Source organism: Mobula birostris, chromosome 9 (assembly GCF_030028105.1).
Source record: "Mobula birostris isolate sMobBir1 chromosome 9, sMobBir1.hap1, whole genome shotgun sequence".
Classification (NCBI taxonomy): domain Eukaryota; kingdom Metazoa; phylum Chordata; class Chondrichthyes; order Myliobatiformes; family Myliobatidae; genus Mobula; species Mobula birostris.
Window position 1 is genome coordinate 21,832,665 of NC_092378.1, and position 19,211 is coordinate 21,851,875.

The 19,211-nt window shown below is 37.7% G+C and overlaps 1 protein-coding gene across 3 annotated transcripts in view; it reads right to left on the minus strand.

Moving 5' to 3' along the window:
- Positions 1 to 554: 554 nt before the first annotated feature.
- foxp2 (forkhead box P2) overlaps positions 555 to 19,211 on the minus strand; it is a 745,656-nt gene continuing 726,999 nt past the window's right edge. For 2 of the 3 annotated variants that reach the window (XM_072267606.1, XM_072267607.1), the window contains exon 19: positions 555 to 2,125. In XM_072267606.1, coding sequence (XP_072123707.1) covers positions 1,981 to 2,125 — 145 coding nt within the window. In that variant the 3' untranslated portion in view covers positions 555 to 1,980. The remainder of the gene's footprint in view (positions 2,126 to 19,211) is intronic. The other variant, XM_072267608.1, reaches the window with a different exon arrangement.

Genomic DNA, 19,211 nt, shown 5'->3' on the forward strand with positions numbered 1-19,211 from the left:
GTGAGTGGAAGAACCCTACTGAAAGCAGTTGTGTCCTTTTATTTGGTGTGATAGATGACTGTGTATGTCTAAAGTCTACTTGCTGACTCCAGCAAATAATAAATGATGAGCTTGGTTTGCAGGAACCAGCTCCTTCAGGTGGAACTGGCAAGTATGTTAAACTCTAGCAGCCACGTCCTGTCAAAAACTGTTTGTAAAGCAATAACCATAATCAGGTTATGAGGTCCCTTGGTTGGGGGGGGAAATGTAAGGTATTTCACAGAATTGGCACACAAAGTGAAATGCAACATTTTGAGTTAATAAGTATAAGTGTTAAGCAATTTTTTGTATCTTTTTAAAAACTACATCACAATGCATCATGAAACATCTTAGGAAAACTTTTTTATGCATTGTTAGGTATAGCAGACACTTTAAGCCTTAACATCACATATACGCAGAGGCAGAAATTTGTGTAACTTTGGTTTGATAGAAATGGAAATGTCTGGTATAATGACTATTAAACACTATGATTTGAAATGAGTATAAAAATTGCTTTCGTTTTTTTTAAACTCTGCCAGATCATTTGAAATCAAAAGTGAAAATAATTTTTTGGCTTCACTAGTTTTTCAATGTTTGGTTACTACAGTTATTTTTAAGTGAAATCTGAAAACTCTTCTCGACGAACAAAACATGAAAAAAGACGAACGTGCAAGACATAAGTTTTACGAAACATTACAAAGCCACCAGTATAAACTGTTGTCTGTACAGGAAAAAATGCAAATGAAGCCTAGTGAGTTTGTCAGCACTATATTCTCAACTGCATTGCTAGTCTCTAAATGTATATTTGAAGTGAGAAATGAAAACACCTATATAAATTACGTAGTTGCATCAAGTACATATAATTTGTTTTGGTCAAAGATGCACATTTAGCTGGTTCCACTATAACTTCCTTCTTCACATCACTGTTATTTGCCAACAAAATTTTTTTTGAACTCAGCAGATCACACATCTGACTTCATATTGTCATATCGAATACTTTCTTTCCTTAGGGTTAAATAAAAGAATCCCAGAGATCATCGGAAAACAGCAGGTAGTTCACATAAATGTTCCTTTGTACTAATTAAAGTTACAGAAGGCGGGCCATTGAAATGGTTGTTTCTGTCATTGAGCTATTGGCCATTGTCAGGGTTGACTTTGGTTTTAGCTGTTGCCTTTGAAAATGTTTACAGGTAGACAAGGATTAAATACAAGGAGGTAAAGAGAACTGTTGTAGAGTATGCAGAAAAGCATAATTTCCATATGGTACTCACACAGATGATCAAACTTTTTTTAAGCATTTAAGATTGCACTTTACATTTCAACACTAACAGCACAGACTGGAAGCCTGAGGTCATCATTTCCTCAGAAATCCACAACAGTCTAATTACTGTGGTTTTGTAATATCTAACTACAAACATAATAGTTGGTGGCACCAACACAAACCCTAATCTGTCCCCAAAGTTCAACTAGTTACAGGCAGTGATTCTACTTTTTTGTTACTACTGTGCAAATTAAAATCAACAACAACTTGAACTGGATCAGCAAATTATCTAATTTTAGCTACTGAATACTAAAAATTCACATTTAATGAAGCTAACACTATTTTTGGCAGTATAAGAGGCCATTGACTTTCTATATAGCTGACATCCCGATATTCGGTCAATCCATCAACCAATAAGAGCTAGGTAACAATTTCATATGGATAAGCCATCACAGAGAGGAAAGTTTATCAGAAACGTATTTTTTGCAATCCAATTTTCTATGTTCTGGAAAAATACAAGCAATTTCCAATGCTTGCCATTCCATGGTATTTAGTGGCAATCACAGATAGTTCCATCAGGCTGTTTCCTTGTCTCATGCTCAATAAATAGTCACAGTAAGAGTCTGCCAAATATCCAATGACATGGAGTGGTTATGGAGGTCTGTAATATGACCCTGCAGTTGAAATATCTGAAGTTCCTCTTATTCTAGGTCTTCAGATGAAGGTTCTTCTTCAATATCTCTGTCCTCTTCTATCTCTGGACTGTGATTGGCTGTCGTTACCAAGGACATTGGACCCTCATCTTCTTCTGCATTCATTGGTTCTTCTTTGACATGAATGGGTTGTCTGTGTAAGTTTGAAAGTAAAGAAACATGGTTAGTGAAGATTACCAATAGAAATAAAACATAGTACTATTGAGCCTAAAATACTGCACTGTGTTATTTTTAAAGTACATTTATATTCCTTATGCAGAGATACTTCTAGGAGTTTATTACAGTCAGCAGATGATTATTTCTTGAAAAAGCTACATCATCAATTAAATCACTGCATGTGTCAAATGCTGTAAAATATCTGATTTTATCCCCTGAAGTTTACCTTTTTTTTCCCCCAAAAATAAATCAGAAAGGTCACAGTGATCTGAAAAAGCTATGAAAGTTCACTTATGGCACATGACGAAAAATGCCATATCATAAATAATCTAGACTTTTTTTCATACCCTACCCCTCCAGCAAGAGAAGACTGCTTTTTTTTTATCTTGTTAATAGAAACTGCAGTCTCTCATTAATATGCAGGGCTGGTGTGGTGCTTCTCAAGAGGAATACCTGCAGCAAGGCTTCACCATTAATCAACTTCAGCCCAGCAGTTCAGCGAGACATGATGATACATGTTTTTAACTCTAAATTAATGAATATCTTTACCAACTGTCAATAAATGAAGAAAAACACTGGTGAGGAACACAAGTTGAGGTGGGAAATTTCCAAACATAACAGAATGATGAGGAAGTGGGTAACTAACAAGAATAATAATGCTGTCACCCACAAACAAGGCTTAACATGATCCAGGCCCTACTCAAGGAAAGGGTTGTGCTGCAATGATAAATCTGCCAAAACCTAATTATTTTTGACACATTAGATGCATCAGGGACTCACAGTGAAAAAATTTCCTTATCAAGTACTTTTGCATTAGAAAGTGACTGAACCTGCCAGCCATCTCTTGGGCTACATTCTTCGATGAAAGGAGTAACTTTGAATTTTAAAAGGTACAGATCGCTTTAATATTCACAGCAAAATAACTTATTATTCAAACCTTATTGGTAAGCCATACAGTTTTGTTATTTATTATTTAAACAGATAATTTATGCAATTTTAATAGTCATCACAATCAGAGCAAAATCAGAAGGAAAAAAAATGAATACTGGAACCAGGAAATGCTGGGACTGGAAGGCTTTTCTTTATAAGGTCAGTGCATTTGCATACTGATTGGATGAACAAACATATCACCCTATTTAAAATCACACAAAATAAATATTAAATTAACCAGAAATATTCCTACAAAAACAACTTACTTTTCAGTCCAGAAAATAAATCTGTTAGGTGAGGCTGAATTTTATTTCTGTCCAATTTAAAACTTTTTGATACACAAAAATAAATCAGAAATATTCTTTATTATGAGACTGCATAATATTCTTAAAGTTATATTATTGTAATATACGCATTTATTTTTGAGTAAAATGTTTATTAGTATTTCCTTTACTGGAAAAAAATTAGGAGATTTCTCTGGTTAAACTGCAACATAATGAACCAAGCACTCACTTTAATAAGAAGCAATCCATTTCATTAGGAATGAATAGCAATAAATAGGAGTTTCTTAAATATTTCAAATTTAAAATGAATCATTTGGTTCAGAAGTGGGTTTCACTCAGGATGACAGATAATATCCCAGGAGCTCAATGACAAAGAAAGCCTTCTTAAAATACTGTCATTCTTATTTATCATATTGTTAAAGAAAATCTCCAAATAAGGGATACAAAAATTTAAAGAGAGATAAATGAGTCAAGAGAACACTGGGTTGCTATGGTCATAAAACACAGCCAAACCTTTCAACAATATGAAAAGCATAGCTTGCAGCTTTAATTTACATTAATTACATATCAATACTATGCTAAAAATGTTTAAAAAAAGACGAATTATGAGAGCTTACATTCAGTTTGCACAGTATTGGAGAGCAAAATGACTCATGCAGTATTTACCAAGTGACTTTATGAAGCCACAACTACAGCGTATGCCTATTACAAAACCATTACAATTTTACTCACAATGGCCCTAGTTTACTTGAGCATTAGTGTAATATTATTACAGTACAAGCAATTGTGCAGACCATTCAGCAGGTGTAAATAACTGTGTATCTTAATGAAATAAAATGATTTGTCAGTCTTAATAATCGCACCCACAATAATAGCATTTAACCTTTGGGAATGCTTATTCCTTTTCTTACACATCAAAGGCATTCTTTGAATTGGTCAGCATGTCCAGTAAAAAAGATGAAACGAAGATTGCTGAAGCATTTAAAAGAACCTGTAAATGCCATGGTTGAAAGTAAATTAACATAAAAAGATTTTCTCCTCCAAGGCAGCTATCAATCTCTGGTGAATATCATTCATGACATACTATTTGGTAATGGTTGCAACAAAGGACATGCAACAATATATTGATTGCAAAATTGCCTAAATGCATCCAGACCCAAAGTAAGCCATATCACAAGATCCCAACAGTTTGAGGTAAATAAACATAAATAGATTTTTTATAACAGAAATATTAATTAGCTAAACATGTTAAACTTCCACACTTCTTTCATTATACATTTAACTTCAAAATGTCAAAGGGATGTCTTTTAGCAAAATAGCTGAGCGTTCAGGCTTGACAGATATCAAATTATTTTATATCTGGTCACTTCTGACTATGAAACAGCGTATGATGGTGAAAGGAGGTACTGTATCTCTGTCCTGGAAACTCTGCATGATCTGCATAACATGAAAGTCCAGTTGAATTATCTTAAGACAACCTTAACTCTGTCACTGGTGCAGATTAATAAGGATCCAGACCTTTCTTCTACCCAGCTGAAGATCTGTGTCAAATAGTATTCTAGATTGTCTTGTTGGGGCAATATAAAATGTCACCAATATTTAAAAGAGTATGTTTGTATACTTTTATAATATCAAAATCAATGTCTTACATCCTTGTAGAATATAAAATAATCTTACTGCAAAATGAAAATATCGATCCCAAATCTACACTCTGGAAAACCAACTAATAAAATTTTAGGATGTTAGTGTGCAATTTATTTTACTGGTGTACTGATATCTTAATTCAGTTGTTTAATATCGCTGCTAAAATTTTAAAAACTAATATTTTCAATCAATGCATTAAGATGTCTTACACTAGTATTGCATGGGAACAATTTAAGAATATATAGCTTTCTTATGAAAACCCACCTTTTCAGTGTACGGTAAATTATGTCTCCCCATTAGTATGGTTCTTCTCTGAACCACATATTTATACATGTATTGAATGTCCTGCTGATTCATTAAATATTTTTGTTTCGACAAGAACATGGATGGCATCATCAGGGAATCAAGCTGGAAGGCGTCACTGACCTCAGTGGTGGAGGAGACTGAATTAGCATTCAATTGAAATAAATTGCCAAAGTACCCTTGGTTAAATGCTTTATCTATGGTGTTGTTAATTCAGTTCCCTCACATGGTCAGTTTCTGTAATGCCATTAGGATTCATAATTTAAACATTTAGTGGGAAAAGTCAGACCCAGAGGAAATGACATTAAATTAACTATCTTTGATTATTTTTAAGAAGTAATACTCCTAATGTTTTCTTGGTGGAAACTGATGATAATATATCCACGTAGGTTTTGAACAATCTTAATTATTCATACTTATTCCAAGCATGAAAACTGAAATTATATTCATAATTATATATTAAATAACTGAAATTATGATAGTATTTATATATTGATCTCTGTTTACTTCATAATATATTTTAAAAATTATTAGATCTTTTGGCAATCAGTCAACTATTTTTTGAAACATCTATCGGTAAACATTAAGTAACACACCACTGGTTTTCTTTTAGTTCTGATGTTGGAAGCTTAACAAATAAAGTATCATCTGGCAAGGAATAGCAATATACTTTTCACTTTTTTACTAGTACTTTTATAGATATAGCTATAAGCAACTTGAAATAAAAACATAATAAAATTGACACATTATAGTCATCCCAACAAAGCAGAAAATGCTTATAATCTAGGTATCATTGTTCTAAAGCATAATGGTGTTGTTAAAGAGAGAGAGAGAGAGAGAGAGAGAGAGAGAGAGAGAGAGAGAGAGAGAGAGAGAGAGAGAGAGAGAGAGAGATTAGCTTTATTTGTCACCTGTATGGTATATCTACACATACAATGAAATGTACCAGTTGCGTCAAATCAAATCAGTGTGAATTGTGCTGGTCAGTGCCTGCAAGTGTCACCACGCTTCTGGCGCTAACATAGAAAGCCTACATCTAACTAACCCTAACCATATGTCTTTGGAATGTGGGAGGAAACCAGAGCACCTGGAGGAAAATGTACAAACTCCTTACAGATAGCAGTGGGAATCGAACCCTTATCAGTGATCACCGGTGTTGTAAAGCGATTGTGCTAACCACTATGCTACATGCTGCCCCATAATTATCCCCATAAATATCATTAGAAGTTTATTATAAGATTGCACTGCTTTCTAGTTTTTTTCATGACTTGTAGATCAAGCCGAAATCTCTACTTTTCCAAGAGTAAAGCTCAGAGTGAAACACAGACACTCACTTCTTCATCTGCTGGAACATTTGCAGTCAAATTTGACAGGGGCCTAGATCTAATCAGCAGCTTTACGCCACTAATAGGAGGAGAAATGGGCACCTGCCTGAGGGTACACTCTTAAACTACCTTAACATAATTCATTATATTCTCTATATTGCTCATTTAGTATTTCTTTTTGATAATAGAGTGAAATAAGTTATTTAAAGTGCAGATTACTTTTAGTTTTAAAATGATTTAGAAATATTTTAATTGCTTCTGATAGAAAGAATAAAATTTGCAGTTGTGCCAACTAAAAGACTGAATTGTCATTATAATCCATTCCTTTTAATTACCTTTAATGATTCAAACTTATTACTAACATAGGTGTTGTAATCTTCAGAGCATGTGGAAAAATTGCCAGTATCTAATTTTTGATATTGGAATATGCTTAATAACTGATAATAACTCTCACTTTCCTACTCAGCTTACTGCTTGGTTTATCAGATAACACTTCCAAGATCTTGTTTAAAAAATATAAACTGCTACAAAAATACTTATTTTGTCATATGTTCTTCCCCAGGTTCACAAAATATTCGACTTTTTCTGGTACAACGAATGGAACAAGTGTATGACTGTGGGTTCAAACTTGAATACATGTAAAGAAAATTGATAGAATGTTGCTTTGAGAATATGCTGAATTGCTGGAAGGTCATTCTCCTGTTTAGATGAAGTATCTCATAGTTCCTTGGCCCTTTCAACACCAGTTGGTAACAAGAGAAGCTAACGAGTTGAGATACCTTGCTGTGGACACATTAGAATATGAGGCATTTTAAAACTTCAGTAGTGCGTCATGACATGCATTAGTTTTCTTTTCTCTCTTGCTGTTTGTCCCAAACGTCTACTGCCTGAAACGATCCAACTAAACACCTTATTCAGCTAGTGCTGAATATCAGTGCTGGCTAGTCACTGATATTTTCCTGTCCATTTATTTTCCATGAGTGCTTGGCTTCTAAATTGCTATGAGTGAGAGATCAAAATGGCCTGATACTTCCACTAGCACCATAGAAACCATAGTAAAACCATAAAAACTACAGCACAGAAACAGGCCTTTTGGCCCTTCTTGGCTGTGCCGAACCATTTTCTGCCTAGTCCCACTGACCTGCACATAGACCATATCCCTCCATACACCTCCCATCCATGTATCTGTCCAACTTATTCTTAAATGTTAAAAAAGAACCCGCACTTACCACCTCGTCTGGCAGCTCATTCCATACTCCCACCACTCTCTGTGTGAAGAAGCCCCCCCCCCCATGTTCCCTTTAAACTTTTCCCCCCTCACCCTTAACCCATGTCCTCTGGTTTTTTTCTCCCCTTGCCTCAGTGGAAAAAGCCTGCTTGCATTCACTCTATCAATACCCATCATAATTTTATATACCTCTATCAAATCTCCCCTCATTCTTCTACGCTCCAGGGAATAAAGTCCTAACCTATTCAACCTTTCTCTGTAACTGAGTTTCTCAAGTCCTGGCAACATCCTTGTAAACCTTCTCTGCACTCTTTCAACCTTATTTTTATCCCTCCTGTAATTTGGTGACCAAAACTGAACACAATACTCCAGATTCGGCCTCACCAATGCCTTATACAACCTCATCATAACATTCCAGCTCTTATACTCAATACTTTGATTAATAAAGGCCAATGTACCAAAAGCTCTCTTTACGACCCTATCTACCTGTGACGCCACTTTTAGGGAATTTTGTATCTGTGTTCCCAGATCCCTCTGTTCCACTGCACTCCTCAGTGCCTTACCATTAACCCTGTATGTTCTACCTTGGTTTGTCCTTCCAACGTGTAATACCTCACACTTGTCAGTATTAAACTCCATCTGCCATTTTTCAGCCCATTTTTCCAGCTGGTCCAAGTCCCTCTGCAGGCTCTGAAAACCTTCCTCACTGTCTACTACACCTCCAATCTTTGGATCATCAGCAAATTTGCTGATCCAATTTACCACATTATCATCCAGATCATTGATATAGATGACAAATAACAATGGACCCAGCACTGATCCCTGTGGCACACCACTAGTCACAGGCCTCCACTCGGAGAAGCAATTCTCTACTACCACTCTTTGGCTTCTTCCATTGAGACAATGTCTAATCCAATTTACCACCTCTCCATGTATACCTAGCGACTGAAATTTCCTAACTAACCTCCCATGCGGGACCTTGTCAAAGGCCTTACTGAAGTCCATGTAGACAATATCCACTGCCTTCCCTTCATCCACTTTCCTGGTAACCTCCTCGAAAAACTCCAATAGATTGGTCAAACATGACCTACCACGCACAAAGCCATGTTGACTCTCCCTAATAAGTCCCTGTCTATCCAAAAGCTTGTAGATTCTGTCTCTTAGTACTCCCTCCAATAACTTACCTACTACCGACGTTAAACTTACTGGCCTATAATTTCCCAGATTACTTTTCTATCCTTTTTTAAACAACGGAACAACATGAGCCACTTTCCAATCCTCCGGCACCTCACCTGCAGACAGCGACATTTTAAATATTTCCACCAGGGCCCCTGCAATTTCAACACTAGTCTCCTTCAAGGTCCAAGCGAACACTCTGTCAGGTCCCGGGGATTTATGCACTTTAATTTTCCTCAAGACAGCAAGGACTTTCTCCTTTTCGATCTGTACAGTTTCCATGATCTCGTTACTTGTTTCTCTTAATTCCATAGACCTCATGCCAGTTTCCTTAGTAAATACAGACGCAAAAAACCTATTTAAGATCTCCCCCATTTCCTTTGGTTCTGCACATAGCCGACCACTCTGATCTTCAAGAGGACCAATTTTATCCCTTACAATCCTTTTGCTCTAAATATACCTGTAAAAGCTCTTTGGATTATCCTTCACTTTGACTGCTAAGGCAACCTCATGTCTTCTTTTAGCCCTCCTGATTTCTTTCTTAAGTATTTTCTTGCACTTCTTATACTCCTCAAGCACCTTATTTACTCCCTGCTTCCTATACATGTCATACAACTCCCTCTTCTTCTTTATCAGAGTTGCAATATCCCTTGAGAACCAAGGTTCCTTATTCCTATCCACCTGACTGTGTCAACAGAATGAGCGCCAATGTACCATATCAACCAATCAAATCAACTGGCCTAGAGTCTGAACCAAAGAGTAGACACCCAAATGAATTTGATGTCAAACAGAGTTTAGAGGAATCAGAGGGTGGTAGTGGAGAGTTGTTAATCAGATTGGAGGCACGGAACTACAGGCATGCTACAGGGGTTGGTTCTGGCTCTCCTGTTGATCTTCAGAGAGCATAGAACACTTCAGCATAGTACAGGCCTTTCAGCCCACAGTGTTGTGCTGTCCTTATAACTTACTAAGGATCAAACTGACCCTTCCCTCCTACATAGCCCTCTCTTTTTTCTATTATCCAGGTGTCTGCCTAATCAATTATATTAATAATTTGGATAAGCATATTGTTAGCTTGGTTAGGAATACTGTGGATGTCACCAAACTGGAAGCATATTGGGAGATTTTAAAAAAAGTTATCTGAGATTACACCAGGATCTAGATCAAATGATGCTGGTGAGGTAGTAATGGGGGGCAAAGAAATGGCATATGAACTTAATAGGTACTTTGCATCTGTCTTCACTGTGGAAAACACCAGCAGAAGAGGTCCGTGAGTGTCAGGGAGTAGGAGTGAGTGCCTTTGCTATTACAAAGGAAAAAGTGCTAGGCAAACTCAAAGGTGGATAAGTCATCTGGACCAGATGGACTACATCCCAGAGTCCTGAGAGAGGTTGCTGAAGAGATAATAGATGCATTGGTCATGATCTTCCAAGAATTACATGATTCTGGCATGGTCCTTGAGGACTGGAAGATCACTCCACTCTTTAAGAAGGTAGGAAGGCAAAAGAAAGGAAATTATTGGCCAGTTAGCCTAACCTCAGTGGTTGGGAAAGTATTGGGAGTCTATTGTATTAAGGATGAGGTTTCAGGGCACTTGGAGACTAACGTCAGCATGGTTTCTGTAAAGGGAAACCTTGCTTGACAAATCTGTTAGAGAGAGTTTTTCGAGGAAATAACAAGCAGGGTGGACAAAGGAGAGGCAATTACTTGGATCTTCAGAAGGCATTTGATTAGGTGCCAGAAAATGACGCAGCTTAATAAGATAAAATCCTATGTTTTTACAGGAAAGATACAGGCAGGGATAGTGGAATGGCTGACAGGCATGAGGAGTGAGTGGGAATAAAAGGGGCCTTTTTCTGGTTGGCTGCTGGTGACTAGTGGTGTTCCTCAGGGGTCAGTATTAGAAACGCTACTTTTCGTATTATTTGTCAATGATTTAGATAATGAAATTGATGACTTTGTAGCAAATTTTGCAGATGGTGGAGGGGCAGGTAGTACTAAGGAAACAATGCAATTGCAGCAGGACCTAGACAAATTGGAAGAAAGGGCAAAAAATTGGCAGATAGAATAGTGGTTGGGAAATATATGATAATACATTCTGGTAAAAAGGAACAATAGTGTGGACTATTATCTAAATGCAGAGAAGGTTCAAACATCAGAGGTGCAGAGCGACTTAGGAGTCCTCGTGCAAGACTCCTAGAAGGTTAATTTATAGGTTGAGCCTGTGGTAAGAAGGGCAAATGTAATGTTGGCATTTATTTCAAGGTGAATAGAATAGAAAAGCAAGGAGATAATGCTGAGCCTTTATAAGACTTTAGTCAGGCCGCACTTGGAGTATCATCAACAGCTTTAGGTCCCGTATCTCTGAAAGAATGTGTTGCCATTGGAGAGAGTCCAGAGGAGGTTCACAAGAATGATTCCAGGAATGAAGGGGTTAACATATGAGCAGTGTTTGGCAGCTTTGGGCCTATACTCACCAGAATTTAGGAGAATGCACGGGGGTCTCATTGAAACCTGCTGAATATTGAAAGGACTAGATGGGGTGGATGTAGAGAGTACGTTTCCTCTGGTGGGGGTATCCAGTACAGCCTCAAAACTGAGGGGCAACATTTTAGAAGAGAGGTAAGAAGGATTTTTTTTTTGGCCAGCAAGTAGTGAATCTGGGGAATGCTCTGCCACAGACTGCGGTGGAGGCAAGTCCGTAGGTATATTTAAGGCAGAAGTTGATAGTTTCCTGATTAGGGAAATCAGGGAATCAAAGGATGTGGCAAGAAGGCAGGAGTATGGGTTTGAGTGGGATCTGGGATCAGCCATGATGAAATGGTAGAGCAGACTTAATGGGAGGAATGGCCTAATTCTGCTCCTATGTCTTATGGTCTAAATGGGAAAGTGGGCCAATACATATTAGATGGAATTTAATTGGGATAAGTGTTGTATTTTGGGAAGCTAAACCAAAGGAGGACTTGCACAGTAAATAGCAGGGTTCTGAGGAGTACCAGAGAACAGAAATATTTGAGAATTTAGTTCATCTTGCTGTACAAATGATGGCATTGAGCTGGAAAGGATGTGCATAAACATTCACAATGACGTTACTGGAACAGGAGGGGTTGAGTTATAGGGAGAGACTGAAAATCTGGGGCTTTTTCCCTAGAGTTCAGGAGGTGGAGGGGTGACCTTTTGAGGTATATAAAATCATGAAAGTCAAGGATAAGGTAAACAGTTATAGACTATTTCCAAGGACAGAGGAGTTTAAAAATAGGGACATGGTTTTAAGGTGAGAGGGAAAAGATTTACTAGAGATTTGAGAGGGAGGTTTATTTCTTTACGCAGGGGTGACAAGTAATTGGATAAGGTGGCAGAGGAAATTGAATGGGCAAGCACAATTAAACATTTAAAAGATACTAGACAGGTTCATAGATAGGAAATGTTTACAGTGGCCAAACACAAGCATCTGACATTAGTTCAGGCAACTTGGACCACATGGATGGGCTGGGCCACAAGGATTGATTCCATACTGTACAACTTTATGATGTTATTCAAGGAGAAGAAACATTGCATTGAGTATTATAACAGAGAAATACCAGAAAAAATCCATAACAATTAAAAAGTGAAGGCATTAAACTGCATACTTCTCGAAGTTGTTTCTAGTAGCAGAAATGTTGCTTAACAGTAATTTGGATTTTCCATGCTGCTTAAAAGCTTATTTCAATTGAAAGAAACAAGATTTTATTTTGTGCAGGTGCAGGATTCAGTGCCTTCTAATGCATTGCAAATCCAATGCAAGTAATGAGTAAACCAATGGCATTCAACTTTAAGGAAGATAGATTATCTTGGACAGCAATGTGCACTGCCTACAAGTGCAATTATGTTGTGTCTCTGTATTGATAAGTTTGTTTTTCACCACTACTTTTAACAGTAAATTTTGATTAAAAGAGGCATTGATACTATATATAGTGAGAGTCTTGTTTCCAGGGTTGAATTGTCAAGCAATAGAGAGCTTATGCTTAAGGTGAGAAAGAGAAGACTTAAGTGAATTTACAAGGCAGGTTTTACAGAGAGTAGTGAGTACCTGGAACACATTGCCATTGGAGGTAGTGGAAGCAGATCAATAGCAACATTTAAAAGGTGTTTATAGACAGGCACGTGAACAGGCAGGGGATAGAGGGGTATAAACTATGTGCAGGCAGAGGGTTTTAGTTTTAAATGGTATCTTAGATGGCAGAGACATCATGGGTAAAAGTTCTGGTCCTGTGCTGGAAAGTATTCACTTTCTTTTCATAATCATTGCCTCAATTAATAGTCCACAATATCTGAGTGCAATATTTGGCTACAGATCTGAACACATAAATAAAGCAAACAGTACTAAGAAAATACTGCATTGTTAGTTCTATCACTATTAAAGAATGGCACAGCAGCATCTTATATTCTGTCTAGGCAGCCTCCAACCTAATGGTATTATCATCAACTTCTCCACTTCAATAAAACTTCTCCAATAAAATTTCTTGTAATTTTTCCCACTTCCCTTTCCCTCTTCTTCAGTTCCTCAATCTGGTCTCTTACCTCTTCTCCTCACCTGCCTATCACATCCCCCTGGTGCCCCTCATCCTTCCCTCTCTCCTATGGTCCACTCTCCTATCCTTCTTCTCCAGCCCTTTACCTTTTCCACCTACAGTATCTCCTGGCAGCTTCACCCCTCTCCCCCACCCACTTATCTTCACCTGTCACCTTGTATTCCTCCCCTCCTCCCACCTTTTTATTCTGGATTCTTCTCCCTTCTTTTCCAGTCCTGATGCAGGGTCTTGTCCCAAAATGTCGACTGTTTATTCATTTCCATAGTTGCTGCCTGACCTGCTAAGTTTCTCCAGCATTTTGTAAATTCTGCTAATGGTTAAGTTACTGGAATGATATCTTGAAACCCAAATATCATCATGCCAATTATGGAATTTAAATTTATAGTAGATCGTTATAAATGCCCATCTGTTTCACTGCTGTCCTATTGAAAATAAATCTGTTATCCTTGCCCTTCTGGACTTCAGATCCACTATTTACTACTCCCTCAGACAGCCTAGACAGTCGTCTACTTCAAGAAGGAAACAGGCTGCAATAAAATTTGACCTGAACGAAGATTCCCATAGTCAGTAATTTTAAAAAAAATTGAAACTCTACCTGACTGCTGTGTGGGCATATAAAACCCCAATGAAACATCAACTATCCTCTGGCAGGACTCACTTTGGCCCGAAACATCAACTGTACTCTTTTCCATAGAAGGTACATGGCCTGCTGAGTTCGTCTAGCATTTTGTTTGTGTTGCTCGGATTTCCAGCGTTTGCAGATTTTCTCATTTGTGATTTGATTAACTATCCTCGTCTCCTTTTGGGCAATATCGCCAAAGACCAGTTTAATTCATCATTTGCAGCACACACAAAATGCAGATCAGGCTGCATCTGTGGAAATGAATAAACAGTCGATGTTTTGGGCCAAGACCCTTCTTCATTTATTGCTTTTGTGTGCTAATAGGTGGATGCATTTTCCAAGATACCTCTACTTCAAAAGAAATCCAATGGAGGCAATGCAATACACAGTGATTTAATATGTAATGGCTCTATTCTCTTCCTCATTACTCCCAACTGAGATATATCACTAGGGGGTTTCCACCACTGAAACTACACCTCAAATTTTATGGATTGTTTTAGTGTAATTATGGTAAAACAGCAACTACTAAAGGAGATAATTAGTATCACTCCTCTTTAAGGAATATTCTTATTTCCTGCTCATTTTTGGAACTCAGAGAGTTATTAATTGATTCATCCAATAACGATTAGCTATTGAAACACTGAAGCCAATTAGTCTTATTTCATCAGAACTTGGAATGTTATTGAAAATTAAAAGCTACCTTTAAGCAACTATAGGAAGCTACAAATTAAGCTTGGGTCTGCCCTCAAGATTTCGAAACATATTCAATACTTAGATGTAGTAGGGTTGTTGGTGCAGGGGATAATTGGGCCAGAATTTACAAACATAATCTAATTCCAATTTAAAGTCAACTTTATTTTTAATATTTCCATTTTAAACTCCTTTGCCCATATTTATATCGGAAATGGCCAATGTAAACTTGTCATTTTGTAATTAAATACTGTATACCCTCCAGTGGACATAGGAATTTATAATAGAAAACTTGACAGAAATTCTGTGCAAATACAAGATTTTTATTGTAGATAGTATACAGAAAAATAACCAATGGTTAGGTGAATATGAATGCACACATTTCCACAAAACCATGTCAGTATACTCAGATCAACTAACGTTACTTGATTATTCCACGTTCAACTTTGTTAGATGTTGAATTTCATTCAGTATATTGCCTTAGGTTGCTTCAATCATGGCACTTAGCTAAAATGAGATCCTGCTAACCACTTAATTACTAAAAATATTACATTCAAGATCCCAAAATATTTTCTTTTTTCTTATTATCTAAATGTTAGAGTAAGGAATGCTTCATTAGGAGAAACATTAAAAATGAGAACATGGGAAGTTTAAGCAGTTGCCTTTGAACCTTACTGCAGCTACATTGCTTATTAGGGTTGATTGTAAGGGTACAACAGATCAATTAGCGTGATAGAACTGTTACTATGAACTCTTCCATGTGCGTGTAGCTTAAATGATAAATCACAGATGAACTAGAAATTTTAAGAGTTCATATTGAATATCATAACAATTAAAGTCAGTAAAAGCACTAGAAGGGAGATGCCTCCAAAAAACAAATTGTTTTGTTGCGATGCCTTCAGTGTTTCATAGCAAGAGGATTCGAGTACGGGAGCAGGGAGGTACTACTGCAGTTGTACAAGGCCTTGGTGAGACCACACCTGGAGTATTGTGTGCAGTTTTGGTCCCCTAATCTGAGGAAAGACATCCTTGCCATAGAGGGAGTACAAAGAAGGTTCACCAGATTGATTCCTGGGATGGCAGGACCTTCATATGATGAAAGACTGGATCGACTAGGCTTATACTCGTTGGAATTTAGAAGATTGAGGGGGGATCTTATTGAAACGTATAAAATCCTAAAGCGATTGGACAGGCTAGATGCAGGAAGATTGTTCCCGATGTTGGGGAAGTCCAGAACGAGGGGTCACAGTTTGAGGATAAAGGGGAAGCCTTTTAGGACCGAGATTAGGAAAAACTTCACAGAGAGTGATGAATCTGTGGAATTCTCTGCCACAGGAAACAGTTGAGGCCAGTTCATTGGCTATATTTAAGAGGGAGTTAGATATGGCCCTTGTGGCTAAAGGGATCAGGGGGTATGGAGGGAAGGCTGGTACAGGGTTCTGAGTTGGATGATCAGCCATGATCATACTGAATGGCGCTGCAGGCTCGAAGGGCCGAATGGCCTACTCCTGCACCTATTTTCTATGTTTCTATGTTTAATGTAATCATGGAAACATGCTACTATATTTGTCTTGAATTCTTTGGCTGGATATTTTAATTTTGTGATTAATAGACTTTAAAAAGTTATTCATTCCCATAAAATGGGGTCTAGTTTTTGTCTGACATGCACAAAACAATCATCCTATCAGGGTTGTCTGCTCCAATGTCCATATTTGCTTGATTTGAAAGTAAGTGGCAATCTGTTAGCACTACAGGAGTATCCCAATGCACCTTATTAGTCTGTTCGTATCAACTTCAAACTGGCTCTACATCAGGCCAGCACCCATTTAGTTCTGGGTGTGAAGGGAAAGCCATGAATACGATATACTTACAGAGACATAGTAGGAAGAGAAAGCATGAGCAAAGAAAAGCAAGGCCAAGAGTACGCCTGTAATTCTGAATTCAACATTTCTTTAAAATAAAGTACTTGACTGTCTTTTGAGCAGTCTTCAGTTGTTCTTTCAGGATTGCTAATTAGGCTGCTCCACATACATAGCACACACAAGCATCAATCAGAATTTTGCCATGGAGTTGAGTAACAGGTACAGAGCTTTAAAAACAATCTTACATCTGTTTCAACTAGAGGGATCACTCAGTTTGGTTAAAAATAAAAGCTGCCATGCAGACTCCCATTTTCTGGTGCTTCCTTTTCTCAGGAGTAACTCAAGTGCCTTCAGTAAAATTTCCCAAGGGAAGATTAAGTGCTGTCAACTCCATTCAAAAACAGTATATTCAGAAATATACTGTTTTTGCAAATTATCAAGCAGCTATTTTCAGAATAACTTTTTTCATCATAATAACATTTCTGTCAGAAACTTTATTTTAAGAAATGAAATGAAAACACCAGGCAGGAAAGTCTGGATCCACGCTTCTCTTCAAGATAGAGTGGATTTTATTTAATTTGAGCCAATTTAAGTTTTGCCAGAATCTAAACTGCCATTAGGACACAGCACTGCTTGGTGTTTGAGTATAGTTGCATAATGATTCACAACTCTGGGCAAATTCTCTACTGGGATTAAGGATATAAGTACTAGTAGGTAATGGGAATTACATGCAAATCGCATTTAAAAAGAGTGGGCGTAATTAAACAATATGTCACAAGAAAGAGTCAAAATTTAGAAAGATCCTCTAGAGAGTTACAATGGTGACTCAGACCATTAAGAAATTACAAGGGCATGGGCATAGATGGCTCAGTTATCTATGTATTTGGCCAGCATATTAAAAAGATCGATTAGATATAGCCAAAAGCCACAAACAAGATCCTGCTCAAATCTGCGTCTGTGTCACCTGATATCTGTTGAAAACAGAATGGTATCAAGTGTCCAGACCATCTGGCAGAATGCCTCATTGCCAGGCCTCACCAACAGGCACCAAGACCTTGTCTGTCTGGCAGTGCGATCGGCCCTTCCAGTCAGGTCCTTACCTCATGCCCAGAGTGTCACTCCCACAGCACACTGCCTGTGGGATGACTGTAATGGGGAAAAGACAGCAGTTCACCTCTTTGCGGACTGCAGGCCTGCAAAGCAGTTGTGGAGAAAAGTGAAAGGGCCTGTGTTGGGTTCATCCCGAGCAGCTGCATGGCAGAGGACTTCCTGATCTATGGGCTGTTCCCAAGGACACACACGGAGGCAATCACCAAGTGCTGCTGGCAGATCAGGAACTCAGTGAAAGTCGCCCAAAACCTGTCGGTCTGCCAACACCTCGAGATGTCCGTGGAGGAATGCTACCAAATGGCACATTCCAGCCTTCAGGAGTATGTGCTGAAGGATACATTGAAGTTTGGTGTAGCCACCACAAGGGCTCGGTGGGGAAGAATCACGGGTAAGGTTCTCCTACTGGACAGGGAGAGGCCAGGTTGGAGGAGGAAGTCCTTTAGTTATTATTGTAGCAGTATACCACCCCTGAGCACCACATGAGAGGCAGAGTACTATTGATGTATATGAATGCAATAGAAAAGTACAGAAAGCATTGATCAAAGTAAACTTATTATCAAAGTATATTTACTTTATGTCACCATATACCCTGAGATTCAATTTCCTGCGGCATACTCAATAAATCCAATAACCATAATAGAATCAATGAAATACCACAACAACAGGGTAGAAAACCGGTCTGCCAAAGACAACAAACTGTGTAAATACAAAAGAAAGAAAAAAGTAAATAATAATAAATAATAATAAATAGATAACTAATATCGAGATGAAGAATCCTTGAAAGTGAGTCCATAGGTTGTGGAAACAGTTTAGTGATAGGGCAAGTAAAGTTGAGTGAAGTTATTCCTTCTGCTGAAAGAGCCTGATGGCTGATGGGTAATAACAGTTCCAGAACCTGGTGATGTGGGTCTTGAGGACTATGAATGCAAAGAATTAAAAGACATTCAACAGTTTATTCTTGTATTATTTTTATTATGATTTAAAGTTTATTTTTATTAAAACAAGTGGTTTTAAAAATCTCCTTATGTGTTTTCAAGTGCCTTATGGCTAGACAACCATCGCTACCAAATACCTGGAAGGTATCACCAAGTTTAGGGTTCAGCTGCCTAAAAATGCACAGCCATGAGGATTGGGAGCAGTTTAGAATTTGACAAAGGAGAAGAAGAAGAATGATTAAGGTGGTTAAAATTAGAACATAACTGTAAACTTCCAGGGAGTATAACAATTGAGTGTAAAAGCTTTGTCAAATATTCAAAGGAAAAAAATGTTTCTCTATGTTTATTAATTGTACATATGATTTTGTGTTCTATTGCTGAGC